This window comes from Phoxinus phoxinus (genome assembly GCF_949152265.1).
Source record: "Phoxinus phoxinus genome assembly, chromosome: 1".
In the NCBI taxonomy this organism is placed as follows: Eukaryota; Metazoa; Chordata; class Actinopteri; order Cypriniformes; family Leuciscidae; genus Phoxinus; species Phoxinus phoxinus.
The window spans coordinates 26,242,667-26,256,365 of NC_136876.1; the positions used below are offsets into that span (position 1 = coordinate 26,242,667).

At 37.6% G+C, this 13,699-nt stretch overlaps 2 protein-coding genes and 1 long non-coding RNA gene across 4 annotated transcripts; 1 reads left to right on the plus strand and 2 right to left on the minus strand.

Annotated features, from left to right (window-relative positions):
* The first annotated feature begins 579 nt into the window (after positions 1–579).
* Positions 580–3,686, plus strand: alg1 (ALG1 chitobiosyldiphosphodolichol beta-mannosyltransferase). Its single transcript, XM_079635968.1, has 13 exons — positions 580–882; positions 1,064–1,141; positions 1,232–1,335; positions 1,419–1,567; positions 1,656–1,745; positions 1,860–1,970; positions 2,109–2,230; positions 2,323–2,361; positions 2,791–2,850; positions 2,930–3,040; positions 3,173–3,287; positions 3,374–3,449; positions 3,537–3,686. Exons 1-13 carry the CDS (start codon positions 609–611, stop codon positions 3,672–3,674), a joined length of 1,467 nt encoding a protein of 488 aa, XP_079492094.1. The 5' UTR covers positions 580–608; the 3' UTR covers positions 3,675–3,686.
* Positions 3,687–3,881: 195 nt separating this feature from the next.
* Positions 3,882–9,090, minus strand: eef2kmt (eukaryotic elongation factor 2 lysine methyltransferase). Its single transcript, XM_079635981.1, has 8 exons — positions 7,861–9,090; positions 7,722–7,775; positions 7,567–7,647; positions 7,367–7,468; positions 7,156–7,289; positions 6,237–6,484; positions 4,116–4,265; positions 3,882–4,007 (listed from the first exon to the last, which is right to left on the minus strand). The coding sequence occupies exons 1-8, from the start codon at positions 7,945–7,947 to the stop codon at positions 3,907–3,909; spliced, it is 957 nt and encodes a 318-aa protein (XP_079492107.1). The 5' UTR covers positions 7,948–9,090; the 3' UTR covers positions 3,882–3,906.
* A 475-nt stretch (positions 9,091–9,565) lies between these two features.
* On the minus strand, positions 9,566–13,688 carry LOC307010905. 2 transcript variants are annotated; one of them, XR_013800307.1, is made up of 8 exons: positions 12,549–13,688; positions 11,714–11,787; positions 11,492–11,569; positions 11,342–11,415; positions 11,172–11,255; positions 10,803–11,021; positions 10,477–10,636; positions 9,566–10,388 (listed from the first exon to the last, which is right to left on the minus strand). It is a non-coding gene; the product is annotated as an uncharacterized lncRNA (long non-coding RNA). The 2 variants fall into 2 exon arrangements; XR_013800308.1 differs by having other exon boundaries at positions 11,338–11,415.
* Between the last annotated feature and the right edge of the window lie 11 nt (positions 13,689–13,699).

Here is a 13,699-nt window from a genome sequence, read left to right on the forward strand (position 1 = left end):
CTTTCTTTCTTTCTTTCTTTCTTTCTTTCTTTCTTTCTTTCTTTCTTTCTTTCTTTCTTTCTTTCTTTCTTTCTTTCTTTCTTTCTTTCTTTCTTTCTTTCTTTCTTTAAGGTTCTCTGTTTGTACATCCTCTGCGAAAAGCATCTTTCTACATTGACAAAAACATCTGGAATAATAATTGGCTAATAATACTAATTTCAAGCCGCAAATATAATATTTTAGTAGTTTATTATATTTTTGTTTTACCTGTTTTTTATATTATTGGATTATGGAATTTAACAGCCTACTAATTTTTTTGTTTCTAATATTTTTTTTTCACATATGTAAATAATTGTCGAATTAATGCATGTAAAGCACCTAAAGGTTTGCACTAGTTTCGTTATACAATGTGTGCAATGATAATAAAAACATCTATAGAGTGAATTATGACATTCAAAATTATTACAATTAAATGTTTGTTTAATTCACTTGTTGTTAAGAACTGTATACTTTTAGCGATAGACAAATCCCTTCAAAATGTACGAACGATATGACTGTATTCGCTATGGTTCGTGTCTCTTTAAATTTTTATGTCCTACTTTAAGCCACGTCATAATCAGGAAAACACAATGGCGGATGCCAATGCGGCAGTAGCTGTGGTGACAGTTTCATTGGTTATTTTAGGACTTTTATCGGGGCTAAGCTTATCGTGGGCTCTTCTACCGGTCGCTGTAGTGGTGCTTATTTTTGTACTAGCCAGTGGATTAAGGGGACGAGATGAACTTGCACATTTGAACGTTTGCGTGTTGGTGCTGGGAGATATAGGGCGCAGTCCTCGCATGCAGTATCATGCGCTCTCTCTCAGCAGACATGGATACAGTGTCACCTTAATTGGCTTTCTTGGTATATACATTTTAACGCATGCATTGCATCATTTTTTGCTTTTATGCATGATTCCTAATGCCCATAAATTTAGCCCCCATGTCTGTAAGGCATGCTAATAAACGACAAATCACGTAGATGCATTATAAAGGTCACAGTGCTAGTTCTTAGCACCTCTAACACTGACATTTTGCTCACATAGGTACTAAACCTCATCAAGACATTCTTGAGGATGACAGGATAGACATACTTCCTATTTCAGAACTAATGGGGCTTAGAGGTAATACAAACATATAAGAATACTCGCAAGCACAACAGACAATGGACAGTCGTTCTGATATAAAGAATGTAATCTTTCTTTTCTTTTCAGTTGGCCCCAAAATTTTCAGGTATGTTTCAAAGGTGATACTCCAGTCTTTCCAGCTGTTCTATGTGTTGATGAAGATTGAAGACCAAGGCTATATCCTTATGCAGGTGTCTGTCTATTTTATCAAGTAATTTCGATATCTGATGATGTCTTAAAGTACAATTTTAAGTCGCATCTGTGCATTCCATAGAACCCCCCAGGACTGCCAGCTATAGCAGTGGCATGGGTGGCCAGTTGTTTCAGGGGAAACCAGTTCATCATAGACTGGCACAACTATGGATACACCATAATGGCGCTTACTCATGGGGAGAATCATCTAATTGTTAAGGTAGCAAAATGGTAAGTACCACATGAAAAATATCTCTTAAAGACGCTATTTGAAGTGGTATTTGGAAAATGTCTGAACTGTGCTTTGTGTTGTTGGCAGGTATGAGAAACTCTTTGGATGTTTCTCGGATTATAATTTATGCGTCACTAACGCAATGAGGGAAGATCTTCGGAAGAACTGGAATATTGAGTATGTTTAATGTATATTTTTATTCATTATTATATCAAATAATATTAATAGTAATAATAATCAAACTTTCATTTCTTTACAAGACAAGCCAGTTTATTAATCTTGCAATTGTAGGGCAACCACATTATATGACAAGCCACCATCGATATTCAGAGAAACGCCTCTGAAACTTCAACATGAGCTCTTTGTCAGAATGAGCAGTGTTTATCCACCATTTAGGCCTTGGTAAGTATTTTCATGTTGAGCCATTTGCTCTTATTCCATGAAGTCGCACAAATAGTAGTTTATACCAGTCAGCTTGGTTCCCATTTAGGTTTTGTCATTTTATTAGTGCTTTACATGTTCCTCTTTATAACTTCTTAGTTCTGATGTCACTAAGGAGCACATGGAACTGACAGCCTTCACAGAGCGAGAAACTCAAACAGGTGCTGTGACGCGCTCTGCTGGACGACCTGCTCTGCTTATCAGCAGCACCAGCTGGACGGGTCAGTGCCGTCTACACTCAGCTATAGGGATGTTGTCCCTTGTTCGCTTAATTGACATGTCCTAACTCTTCATTATTTATGTTCTCTAACAGAGGATGAAGACTTCTCAATTCTTTTACAAGCCCTTCAAGGTCATTATTATTTTTATCTCTCCATATACACTACTGTTCAAAAGTTTGAAGTTAGTACATTTTTTAAAACAAATAATGTTTATTCAGCAAGGATGCATTGAAATAAAATAAAATCCAGATAAAATGTGTTCTTTTGAACTTTCTATTAATCAAAGAACCTAAAAAAAGTTTATTATAGTTTCCACACACAAAAAGAAGCAGCAGTTTTCAACATTGATAAGAAAAAGCAAATCAGGATCATGTGACACTGAAAGATTCAGCTTTGCCATCACAATTACATGTTAAAAATAGATTAAATGGGAAAACAGCTATTTTAAATTCTAATATAAATAATATTTTACAACATTAATGTCTTTACTATATTTTAATATTTGAAAACCTATTAGACTGTTATCTCAAACATCTGATTTTTTTATCCATCTCCAATAGAGTATGAGAAGTTTGTTGAGGAAGAGGACAAACTTCCATCACTGGTCTGCGTGATTACAGGTACACAACACTGAGTCTAATATGTATAAATGTTCAGCCTGTGTTTGTATGTTTCAAACACTTTGATTTGTCAATACAGGTAAAGGTCCTCAGAAGGAGTATTACAAGAAGCTGATTGACTCTAAAGAATTTCAACATGTCAAGATTTGCACTCCATGGCTGGAAGCGGAGGATTATCCAGTTTTACTTGGTACGAGGAACTCATTAACAACCATTTAAACTTGATAGGGTCAGGTTTTCACATTTTGTTAGTCCTGGTTGTTTTGGCTTAAAATACATGCATTTACATGAGCGTGCTGTTCTCTGATGTTTTTCGGCACAGGCTCTGCTGATCTTGGGGTCTGCTTGCACAAATCCTCCAGTGGCCTTGACCTTCCGATGAAAGTGGTTGACATGTTTGGATGTTGTCTACCAGTCTGTGCTATACACTTTCAGTGGTAAGATTGTGAGATCTGTTATGCTAACAAATGTCAGGTGTCATGCAGGGAACAATTACATCTGCTCATTATCTGTATCTTGTTAGCTTGCATGAGTTGGTGAAACACGAGGAGAATGGGCTCATTTTCAAAGACTCCAATGAGCTGTCTCAACAGTTAAAGGCAAGACATTCGAGATCAAGACTTTTCTCTTCAATATCTTGAATCCCTTGTGATAAATGCTCATGGCTAATTCTGGTATCTATGTAGCTTCTGTTTTCAGACTTCCCTGGTGATCATGGGAAACTGGGCACCTTCAGGAAGAATCTAAGGGAAAGTGGGCAGCAGCGCTGGAATGAGAATTGGGACAAAAACGTCCTTCCGCTTATCAAAGAGCACTGCGACTGACCATCTAGGTGATGGGCTCATGTAGCATCCTCTCAAATCCTTTGACTCCCATTCTATGGAAAGTTACTGTCAGGTATTTGCACAGGGTACATATTTTTAAGATAACTATCCCCACAATGGGACAATCAGGATTGCAGCAATGTTACTGGGAAAGACTTGAATATGAGATTAAAAAGCACACTTTCCTTGTAAATATGTAAATAAACACTTTATTACAAATAGATCGTTTTTGTCATACATGTATTTTGATCATTTCTATAGTGGAGGCTCGGTTGTATGGAAATACTTGAGCAACAGAATCCTTCATGATGACATGCCTCAGTCCAGCCCTTTCTGTAAATAAAATAAATGTTTAATTTATTATGAAGAATCAGGAATAATGAAAATGTTTTAAACCAATAGTGTAATGGAATAGAAACGTATTAATAGTATGAAACCTACCCAATTCTTCCTTGAAACAGTCATACGTCTGTGGGTTACGTACAGTAGATGCAATGTAAACGTCAGGATGGTTTTCTTGAACTTTGCAGTTTAGAAGCCTGCTCAGCAGCTTCACCAAACAAGCAATTATGTCAGGATCGTACACCACATCTGGTTCAAACAAATAGAGCAATGTTACTGAAGACTTCTCAGACATTATATGTTATTCAGAGACCTTCTAATCATTAAATGAGAATAAATCACACTTGAAACTATAAAGCTGCGTTCACACTACAAGCGACACGTTACCATTCATTTCAATGGGGAGCGGGCGTTTTCCGGTGACGTGTCTTGCGACGTGACAAAGTTGAGATCTGTTTAACTTTATGCAAATGAAGAGCGACTTTAGGGAGCGACAACCAATAGGAGTGAAGTCAGTGGAGCGCGCGTGATTATCCGTCACTCTCTGATAAAGTCAAGTTGAACGAGAAGCTAATTTTAGCAGTCATAAACTGTTCTATAAGTTGAACAGTGGTATTCACAGTACTGACTCAGAGCTTGATTAATTTCGTGAACCCATATAGACCGGTATTTGCCCGTTTGTTGCAATTGAATAGCCGCGATGGCAAAAAGCACTCACAGTTTCTCGTTCATCATTAAAGGGCACCTATTATGGAATTTTGAAATTTACCTTTCATGTAGTGTGTAACATAGATCTAAGTGAACAAAAACATCCTGCAAAGTTTGAAATATGAAAGTGCACCGTATATAAAGTTATTGTCTTTCAAAAGTAAGAGTCGACTCTGAGTCATTTTTATGAATCGTTAGAAGACCGAAGCTTTTTCTCTGACTAGATGACGTCAACTTGTCAAGTTATTTGAATACGATACGCCCACTTATTGCGCTCCAAGGCCAGCAGGGAAAATATCATGGCGACGAGACGCTGTGTTCTGAAGTGGGACTCAAAAGCAAAAAATTTTCATCTGCCCAAGGAGGAGCATTTGAAGGCTAAGTGGCTACAATTCATATATACAACTATACCACAGAAGTATAGTCTGAGCCTTGTGCTTTGCTCGCGCCATTTTCAAGACGATTGCTTTACCAACTTAAATGCAATCAAACTTGGATTCGCGAGTCGGCTGATATTGAAGGAAGGTTCAGTTCCAAGTGTATTTGCATCAGCTTCCTCCTCCGTATCACAACCTGTAAGTGTTATTAATAATTGTTGCTTTTATATTTTATGTAGCATGCTTAATAATTATTTTGTTTGTTGTGTAAGCACCGTTTAGCTTCTAGGTCTTCAATGGCAAGTGTATTGAGATATGTGAAGTGTTTGTCGTTGTTTTCGGAGTTGTCTTAAAGAATAGAGTAATACCTCGTAGTAACGTAACTGCATTTTATTTTTTTTATTTTTGTAAAAACGTTATGTTTATGCATCGGGCTAATGCAAACAAAGACTGATTGTGCTTTTACAATATGAACTCTGGGCTATATGCTCGCTAACATAACATTACATTCTTTATCTTATTTTTAGTTTTTTACTACAAACTACAAAGCAGTGGACTATAATAATTATTATAACACAATTTAATTGATACAAGCATCATTGTACTCCGTGTTAAACAATAAGTATTATCTATGTAAACACTGCTGGGTCATCTGACCAATCGCAGATTAGCGTCGCGCAAAGGAGGGGTTTGAAAAACGAGTCGTTGAACGATTCATTTGGGAGTCGGTGAGCAAATCAGGTAAAAATAAATGCATATTATACGACAACAAAAGTGTTTTTTGTCATTGCATGCACGTAAAACTGTTGTTGGGGACTCCCTAAACAACATTAGGAACATTTTAAATGTCATAATAGGTGCCCTTTAATATTATGCATGTTATACTGATTCCATTTATATTTAGAATTTTCCTTCCAAAATGTTTGTTTGTAGTGGCAAGAAAACGGATTTGTTGTCTACAACATGGAGAAACATCCGTGAATGTCACTCACAAACATTACTTGGCAACCAGTAGCGGGAACGCCCACTAGCGACCTAACTGCCAGCCACTGGCGACCTGCAGCGACAAAGTCGCTTGTAGTTTGAACGTAGCTTAATGCGTGTAATCTTGAAAATATCCTCTGGGTTTTGTCACCTGCAGCAATGATGGTGTTGGCCTGTATTCTTTGCAGCTGTTCCTCAGACACATTTTCCCAGTGCAGTTCCTCCACGTTCACTGATGCACTGTTGCTGTCAGAGTTAGTTAAGGAGTTTGTGATATTGTCCTTCAGCCTCTGAAGCACAGTTTGATGGCAGTCGCTGAAGATATATTTGGTTAGGCTGGATGACCGACATACTACAATGCCTGTAAGTCCAATTCCACTGCCCAGCTCTAGCACTGTCCTGCAATACAACCCAAATGTAAATGTATGGCAGCATAAATGTAATAATTTAAACAATTAACTTTATGCAGACCTTCATAAATAGCTTGTCATTGTTCTTGTTTCTCATACGCTACTGTTCAAAAGTTTGGGGTCGGTAATATTTTTTTAAATATGTTTTTGAAAGAAATCTTATGCTCGCCAAGGATGTGCTTTATTGTGAAATCTTATTACAAATTAAAATAGCAGTTTTCTATTTTAAAATAGTTTATTTTATTCCTGTGACGCCAAAGAAAATCATTCTAATATGCTGATTTCAGAAATCATTCTAATATGCTGATTTGATTTCTTACTGTCAATGTTGAACACAGTTGCGCTGAACCCATGATACATTTTTTTTAAGTTTATTTGAATATAATAACTAATTTTATTATCAATTTACGTGACTTAAGATTATTAGTATTTTTGTACTTGATTAATGACAGAGCAATAGTATTTCTAATTCATTTTGACACATTTCTTTTCCCCCCTCAAAACTAAAATATTACACTCACAAACATTAAATGGCGGTAATCCCAGATTTTCAGTGTTGTCTCAGATTTTTGGATATATATTCACGTATAACATAAAATTATATAATATAAAGAAACAACAAATGTAATCAACCAGAGAGTTGTGAAGTGTCAGACTTGCTTGCTTTTGAAGATGTGTGTATTTCCCAGAGCCCATTCAGCCAGGTACAGGGCAGCCTCCCAGGTAACCAGACCTGTGGTGCCCTGAGCGATGAGGGCCACGTTCTCTGCTAGACTAACCGCATCTCCTGTTGGCTTTTGAGATCAAACACTTTCTGATATTGTATTCTTTTATAAGGAATAAGGTCCAGTTCTAATATGATCTAACTTACCAGAAAGTAGGATTTGTAGCATACGTCCTCCTCCTGAGCACACATGAGCTCTCCTAGCGCGTCATACAGTTCATCCAGAGGTTCAGCAGCTATCATCTCATGCTACAAAAATAATTATTCATGAAAACAAGCAGTATCTCAAAATCAGTAGAAAAAGTGTAAAACATGTTTTATAAGTTTTGTAAAGAAACAAAGCCAACCCTTTTTATCAATTCTGTTAGGAAGCGTCTTCTGTATTTTAAAGAGGGGGGATTCTTGAGACAAATGGGATGCAAACATGTCTGTAAAAAAAAGTTACTTTAATTGTATTAATTGACTCATTCGTTCACTTTCACAGTAACGTTAGCTTCTTTACCTTCTGAAGAATGTCCATTATGATGTCTGAAGTTGTAAGTTCTTCGTCTAAAGACTACAAAAACATTTGTGTTATTCATGGAACAAAAAAATACCTAAAAATGATCGTAAGTAATGTTGCAAGTCAATGTGCTACTTACATCCCATGGAAATTTATTTAAAAGACCCATAGCGAAGAAGTTAACTTGAAAGGAATGTATGACGTCCTTTTTAGTTTTGTGGCCCATTCCTTCCTCTTATGTAGCTAATCTCTTTAAAACACCCAAATATGCTTGCTTGCTACTGATATTACTAGAGAATACGGAAGATGTATTTGCGAATTCCATGGTGAATTCCTTCGTGTGTGTCGGTCCAGATATTTAGTGGTTCGAGCGCCACCTGCTGGGTTGGTTGTGCAGCAGAATCATATTACCACAAAGCCTCGCCCACGTGAATCTCAGCAAGTAGAGTTTTCTGTTATTTTCTAAGTGTTTTATAAATGTAAGCCTATTAATTTTGAACCATATATTAGAAAGTGTCCATGGCATGATAATGATTATGACTTTTTTTTTTACCATAGTTAATCGTTTTTTTTCGATTGGAAAAAAGGGCATAAGCCTGTTTAAAACGGCAATATTTTCGGTGTGAGCAGAGTGACATTGTTTCTTTCACTTCTCCAATGCATTTCCTCATTTTGCGGTCAGCCTATCTTGTGACTCTTAAGACACTGGAGCCTTAATCTTTGTTTTTGTTGTTAGACTAATAGGCTTACTTACTTTCGAAACAAACACAAACAAACAAACAAACAGGTCTTGGTTGTAGCCTACAGTTTAGAGCAAACGACACAATCATGTTAAAATGCTTGTCAGTTTCGCAAAGCAGCGCAAATGGTCAGTGCCACACCCTATGTCATCATTAGTTTCAAAATACTGAATATTCTAGCACTCACGCCACAAATACGTCACCTATGATATCTCATAATTACTAATTGTCTTATATGATCGATATATCGTATCGACAACGTGTGACATTTTATCGATAATTACTAATTGTCTTATATGATCGATATATATCGTATGATCGACAACGTGAGACATTTTTCAATCTCTTCATAAGTCTGGCAATTCTAATAGGCTACGTTTTATCATTTTGGAAACTGAAGCCAATTATTTTAATTAAGCTTTAATAAGTAAGGCTAGATATATTATGATCCGCTCGCAACGTACACCAGCATTCATTGTTGTTAAAGTCGCTTGTTTTAATTACTTGTATTTATAGCGTATTACCAGGGTATGCCTACAAATCAGCTAGAAATAGACTCAATACAGTAACTCCACATGCCTCTTTTGCGATTGGTCGAGGTGGAGCAGGCAAAGAAATGCAATTGGGCGGAATAACCCAGATAGCAATGAGTCGGCGGACCACCGGCGGTGCTCCGGAGGCAGTAGAAGCGTCAGAATGGCGTAATCGCAAACACGTTTGCGGGCGCACCGCTGGCGGCAGCCGCTTTTTAAAAGCGGCAGCCGCCTTCCTACCGCCTTCGTTCCGCGGCCGGCCCGCAGGCCAACCGCCGTTCCGCCACCGTTATACCGAAGGCGGCCCTTCCGCGGCCCGTCGGAGGCAAGCGCTGTTTGAGCGATCTGCCGCCGCTTATTGAATATATATTTTTTATATTTATAGCATGCAGTTTTAACAAGGATAATGATTGATCAAACCAGACAAATTTACATTTGACGTTTTATTTCCACATTTCAAAGTACAGTAACTGTCATTGAAACAAAATTTGTAAGATCACTTAAATATAAATAATAAAATTATATATATATATATATATATATATATAGACACGATAAAAAACATGCAGGTTTCCAAATAAATGTTGGTAAAAAAAAAAACAGCCTTGCCAGTAAATTATAGCACTTGCAATAATTGTTAATAATATAAAGAGGTCAGCTCTAAGATGAAAAGAATTACAGTAAACATTACAAGTAATGAGGATATTTGGTACCAAAGAAAGTGCAGGATAGCAAATAAATCAAGATATAACATCACATTTTCAAGCCATTTCTAACAATAGGATAAGTGGTAGCCTAATAATTTAGAGTAAAGCTCTGGACTAGAATATACCATTATAATGGCATTGCTGACCTGGGTCTCTAGTATCTGTGATAAACAAAACTTGACGTGTATATATACATGTATAAAATGTATATATAAAAATACTAAGGTAAAAACAGTAGTAGAAAAGACCATTATAACTACAATGCTGACCTGAGGCACAAGCATTTGCAAGCTATATTTAACAATAGAATAGTTAAGCATGGTAACAAATGAAATAAGCAGCAAATAGTATTTAAAGTAATTGAGATCCTTGGTAATGCAGGGTCAGGGGGAGAATAAAAAAAATAAAAAAATAAAGTTAGTTCCACAGTGAACAGTGTGGATTGGGTGAGTAGTCTGGCGCTTCTTGATGTTACTGACTGCAGGATAACGAAAGAGTTACAGTTGTCAGTGATGCTGGGGTGTCAGTAGTCAGCCTAGGTTTAAGGGGTTGGCTGTGGGTCCCTCTCAGCTGTGCGGCGCCTTTTTCCGCCTTCACGGTCAGATGCTCCTTTCAGGTAACGCGTAACATTAACCTGGACCGCCTCATCAGTGGCATCCTGGGTTGCCGGGTTCTTCCGGATGGCCCCTGTAGAAAATACAGATGTGTCATTCCATTTGAATGGCATAAGGCCATACACATCTACTTAAATATAAAAAAAAAATATTCAACTTACTTTGAACAATGGTCTTCAGGAACAGGTCTCTAAAACATGCTTTATCCCCTACACCAGTCCAGGTTGTATTAATGGAAAGCGGATTAGAGAATATACTCTGAAGCATTCGCCACACTGTTGTCTTTAGGTCCCTCCCACATTAGATAGCCAAAAACCGAAGCTGAAAATCCAAAAAAGTGTTACAAATTACATTTTTCTGAAGCTTCTCATAATTAAATATAAAATGTGACAGGCTGTGGATTCAGACTGTAGAATATGCAGGGTACAATCTTAATTTGAATTTTTAGATTACCCTACGGCGTTATAAACGAAAGCAGCACACTTACAAATCGTTCCTGGAGCTCTTTATCCTGCCTCAAACTATCGTCAAGCAACGCCAAATTTTCCTGGGTGTCTAGGGGGAGTAACAGATCCCCTGGCAGAGATAACTCTCCAACAGACACATTGGCACTGAAATGTTGCAGCATAGTGTCCATTTTGTGGTCCATGTGGCACAACATCGCCAAACTCTCCAAGACGTCGCAGCATTAGGGTCTGATCTGCACCTACAGGGGTTCCCGGAATAATAGAATAAAATAGTTAGTCCTGGTCCCTCAACTACTAAACTATGACATTACTATCTAGGTCTACTACATGTACAGGTGGCCCCAGTGGGAATTAAACCAACAACTACAGGTGTTGTTTGCAAGTTGTACCTGATTGCCCAGTGCGAGCAAACGTCTTCAACATTGTCCCAACTTGCTTCACCTGCTCTTGAAGTGAGCCACTGTCATCCGAAGCTACAAATTTAAAGGCATATGATAGTTTTGAACCTACATCACACACAAAAAAGTAAAATTTAAGAAGAGTGGATGTTCTCACCTACTCGTGCATTGCTTTCCCTTAGAGCTTGGTTCTCCTCCCTCAGGGCTCGGTTTTCATTCCGGAGTCTCTGGAAATCTACATAAAAAAATAAAAGGCACTATTTTCAATACTGTTAAAACACTGGCCATTAAGACATAGGCCTAGAATATACCTTCATAGCTGAAAACTTCATGGTGAACACAAGATGCCAGGGGAGTCCAAGGACCAATAACGGAGTGATTACTTTCCCCTATTGATAATCATTGACGTAAAAATATGTTCGAAGTTATTGCATACATTTAATGAATTGGACTTAAATGTAACACTTAGTTTAGCGCAAAATCCTTCTCCTTTTGGCCCAGTAACTAGACATTGTGACTAACGAAGCATTTACCTTTAAAGCCAAAACGATTGTCCAACAGTAGGTCTCATGGGTGAAGATAACCAGTTATGCTCTGGTCAAGGTATCTGCAAGAAAATGTGAACAAAGCCGCATTGTTAACGTTAGGAATATACAGTAGCTATGCTGTGGGAGACAAAACTGATCAGCCAAACGTGGAACAGTGAAATTGTTAAAAAATAAAATGTATTCATTGAGTGTACGTTAGTGATTAAAGTGAAAACAGAATTGTCCTCAAACATAAAAAGTACAGAATTAGAAATCACAATAGCCTTAAATCCAGTACAGTAACACACAGCACAACACTTGCTAGCCACTGTAGCTACACGGTGAACTGAACTAGCCGCATATTTGTTCGGACAAAAAAATAAATTAAAAACACCTATATACATCATTCTGTTTTGTTAGAAAACACCAGAAGTTAAACTTAGTCTTTCTATATGTAAAATAGTAAAATTTCTACGTGTACTAGGCTAGCAACATTGCTTAACCTCAACAAAAGTTAAAAAACAGCATGTGCTAGCTAACACTTGCTAGCACCTCTAGCTAACGTTACTGGACTAGTAGCATTGTTCAGGCAAACAAAATAATTTAAATTACCTATACATCGTTATTTTTTATAAGAAAACACCAAAAGTTAAACTTAGATGCAACTTTAAAGCTTTGGCCACCTAACGTTACTGTAGCTAGTTATATTTCTACATGTAACGTTACTAGCAACATTGCGTAAACAAGGCTGAACAAAGATGACGTTACAGATTTTAAATATATAAACTAAAAACAATGTAAACATGCTATTGCGTTACACAAAAAGGAAACATGTACTTACTTAAACGATGGTAGTCGATGACTTTGCTAGTTAGCAAACTGCAGGCTGTAACGTAGTAAATACTGACAGTAACTCGCGATTGAGCGGCGACCTTCTTCTTCTTCTTCTTCTTCTTCTTCTTCTTCTTCTTTCCAATTTTACGGCGGTTGGCATCCAGCTTTTTGGTGCGAGCGGCGACCTGCTGCGAATGTGCTCGGGAGGGGCTAGCCTCAGTGGCTCCAGTGCGTCATCGACAGTAGGGGCGGGGCGGGGCCAGGAGCTATTTCACAAAACTATCAGCGCAGCTCTGAAGCCAGAGGAGAATTTAGAGTTTTTCCTTCCTTCAGGTCAAAACAGGGTTTTGATATTACCATGGTTGCACTTGCAAATGAATACAAATATATCAAGTAGGCCATACCTTTGGCCATGTTGCAGATGTATTTCACTGTTCACTGATTAGTCAGGCATTGGTAAAAAGTCTAACTTCATCAATTTATTCTGCTAAATTGTTCATACCATGAATGAAATATCTATTTTAAACCTAATCAGAATCAGAAAGTTATTTATTGCAAGTAAGTAAGTAACTTAAGTTTTACAAAATGAATTATTTTTGGTTTATTGGTGCATGTCTCAATTGTGCATAAATCAAAGAAATGTAAACAATTTTCACCTAAGTGCATAAAATAATTTGATATATTTTACATATAATCACTTCAGAGTTTCAACGTCATTTAAATGTAATTTCCTAAACCTTACCTTATGGAATCAAGAGTCAGGATTTAAACCCTAATGGCTTTGGAGCAAAAAAAAAAAAAAGCTATAATTTAGGCTATTATGATTTTATAATCGCTTCAAATGTGAAAAGTAGTTAAAATGCTGTCAGTTCCACTAACTCCCAACATGCGTTTGCAACATGGCTGGTCGATTTGAGAGTAGAAATCTGTATTTCAAAGCGGCTTGCCGCCAGCTGGCCGCGGTCCATTAGACGGAGGCAACCGCCAGAGAAAATGAAGCAGTCGGCCCGCCGGCTATTCGGCGGCGGCATCTCGCATAAAATGGGAGTGACGTATTCGGCGGCAAACGTTGTATCCCCGCCAGCGGGACGCACCTATAGCCGACAGCTTAGGGCCGGCGGCAAAAAGAAGCCGTGTGGATATTTTTTGCTATCTGGG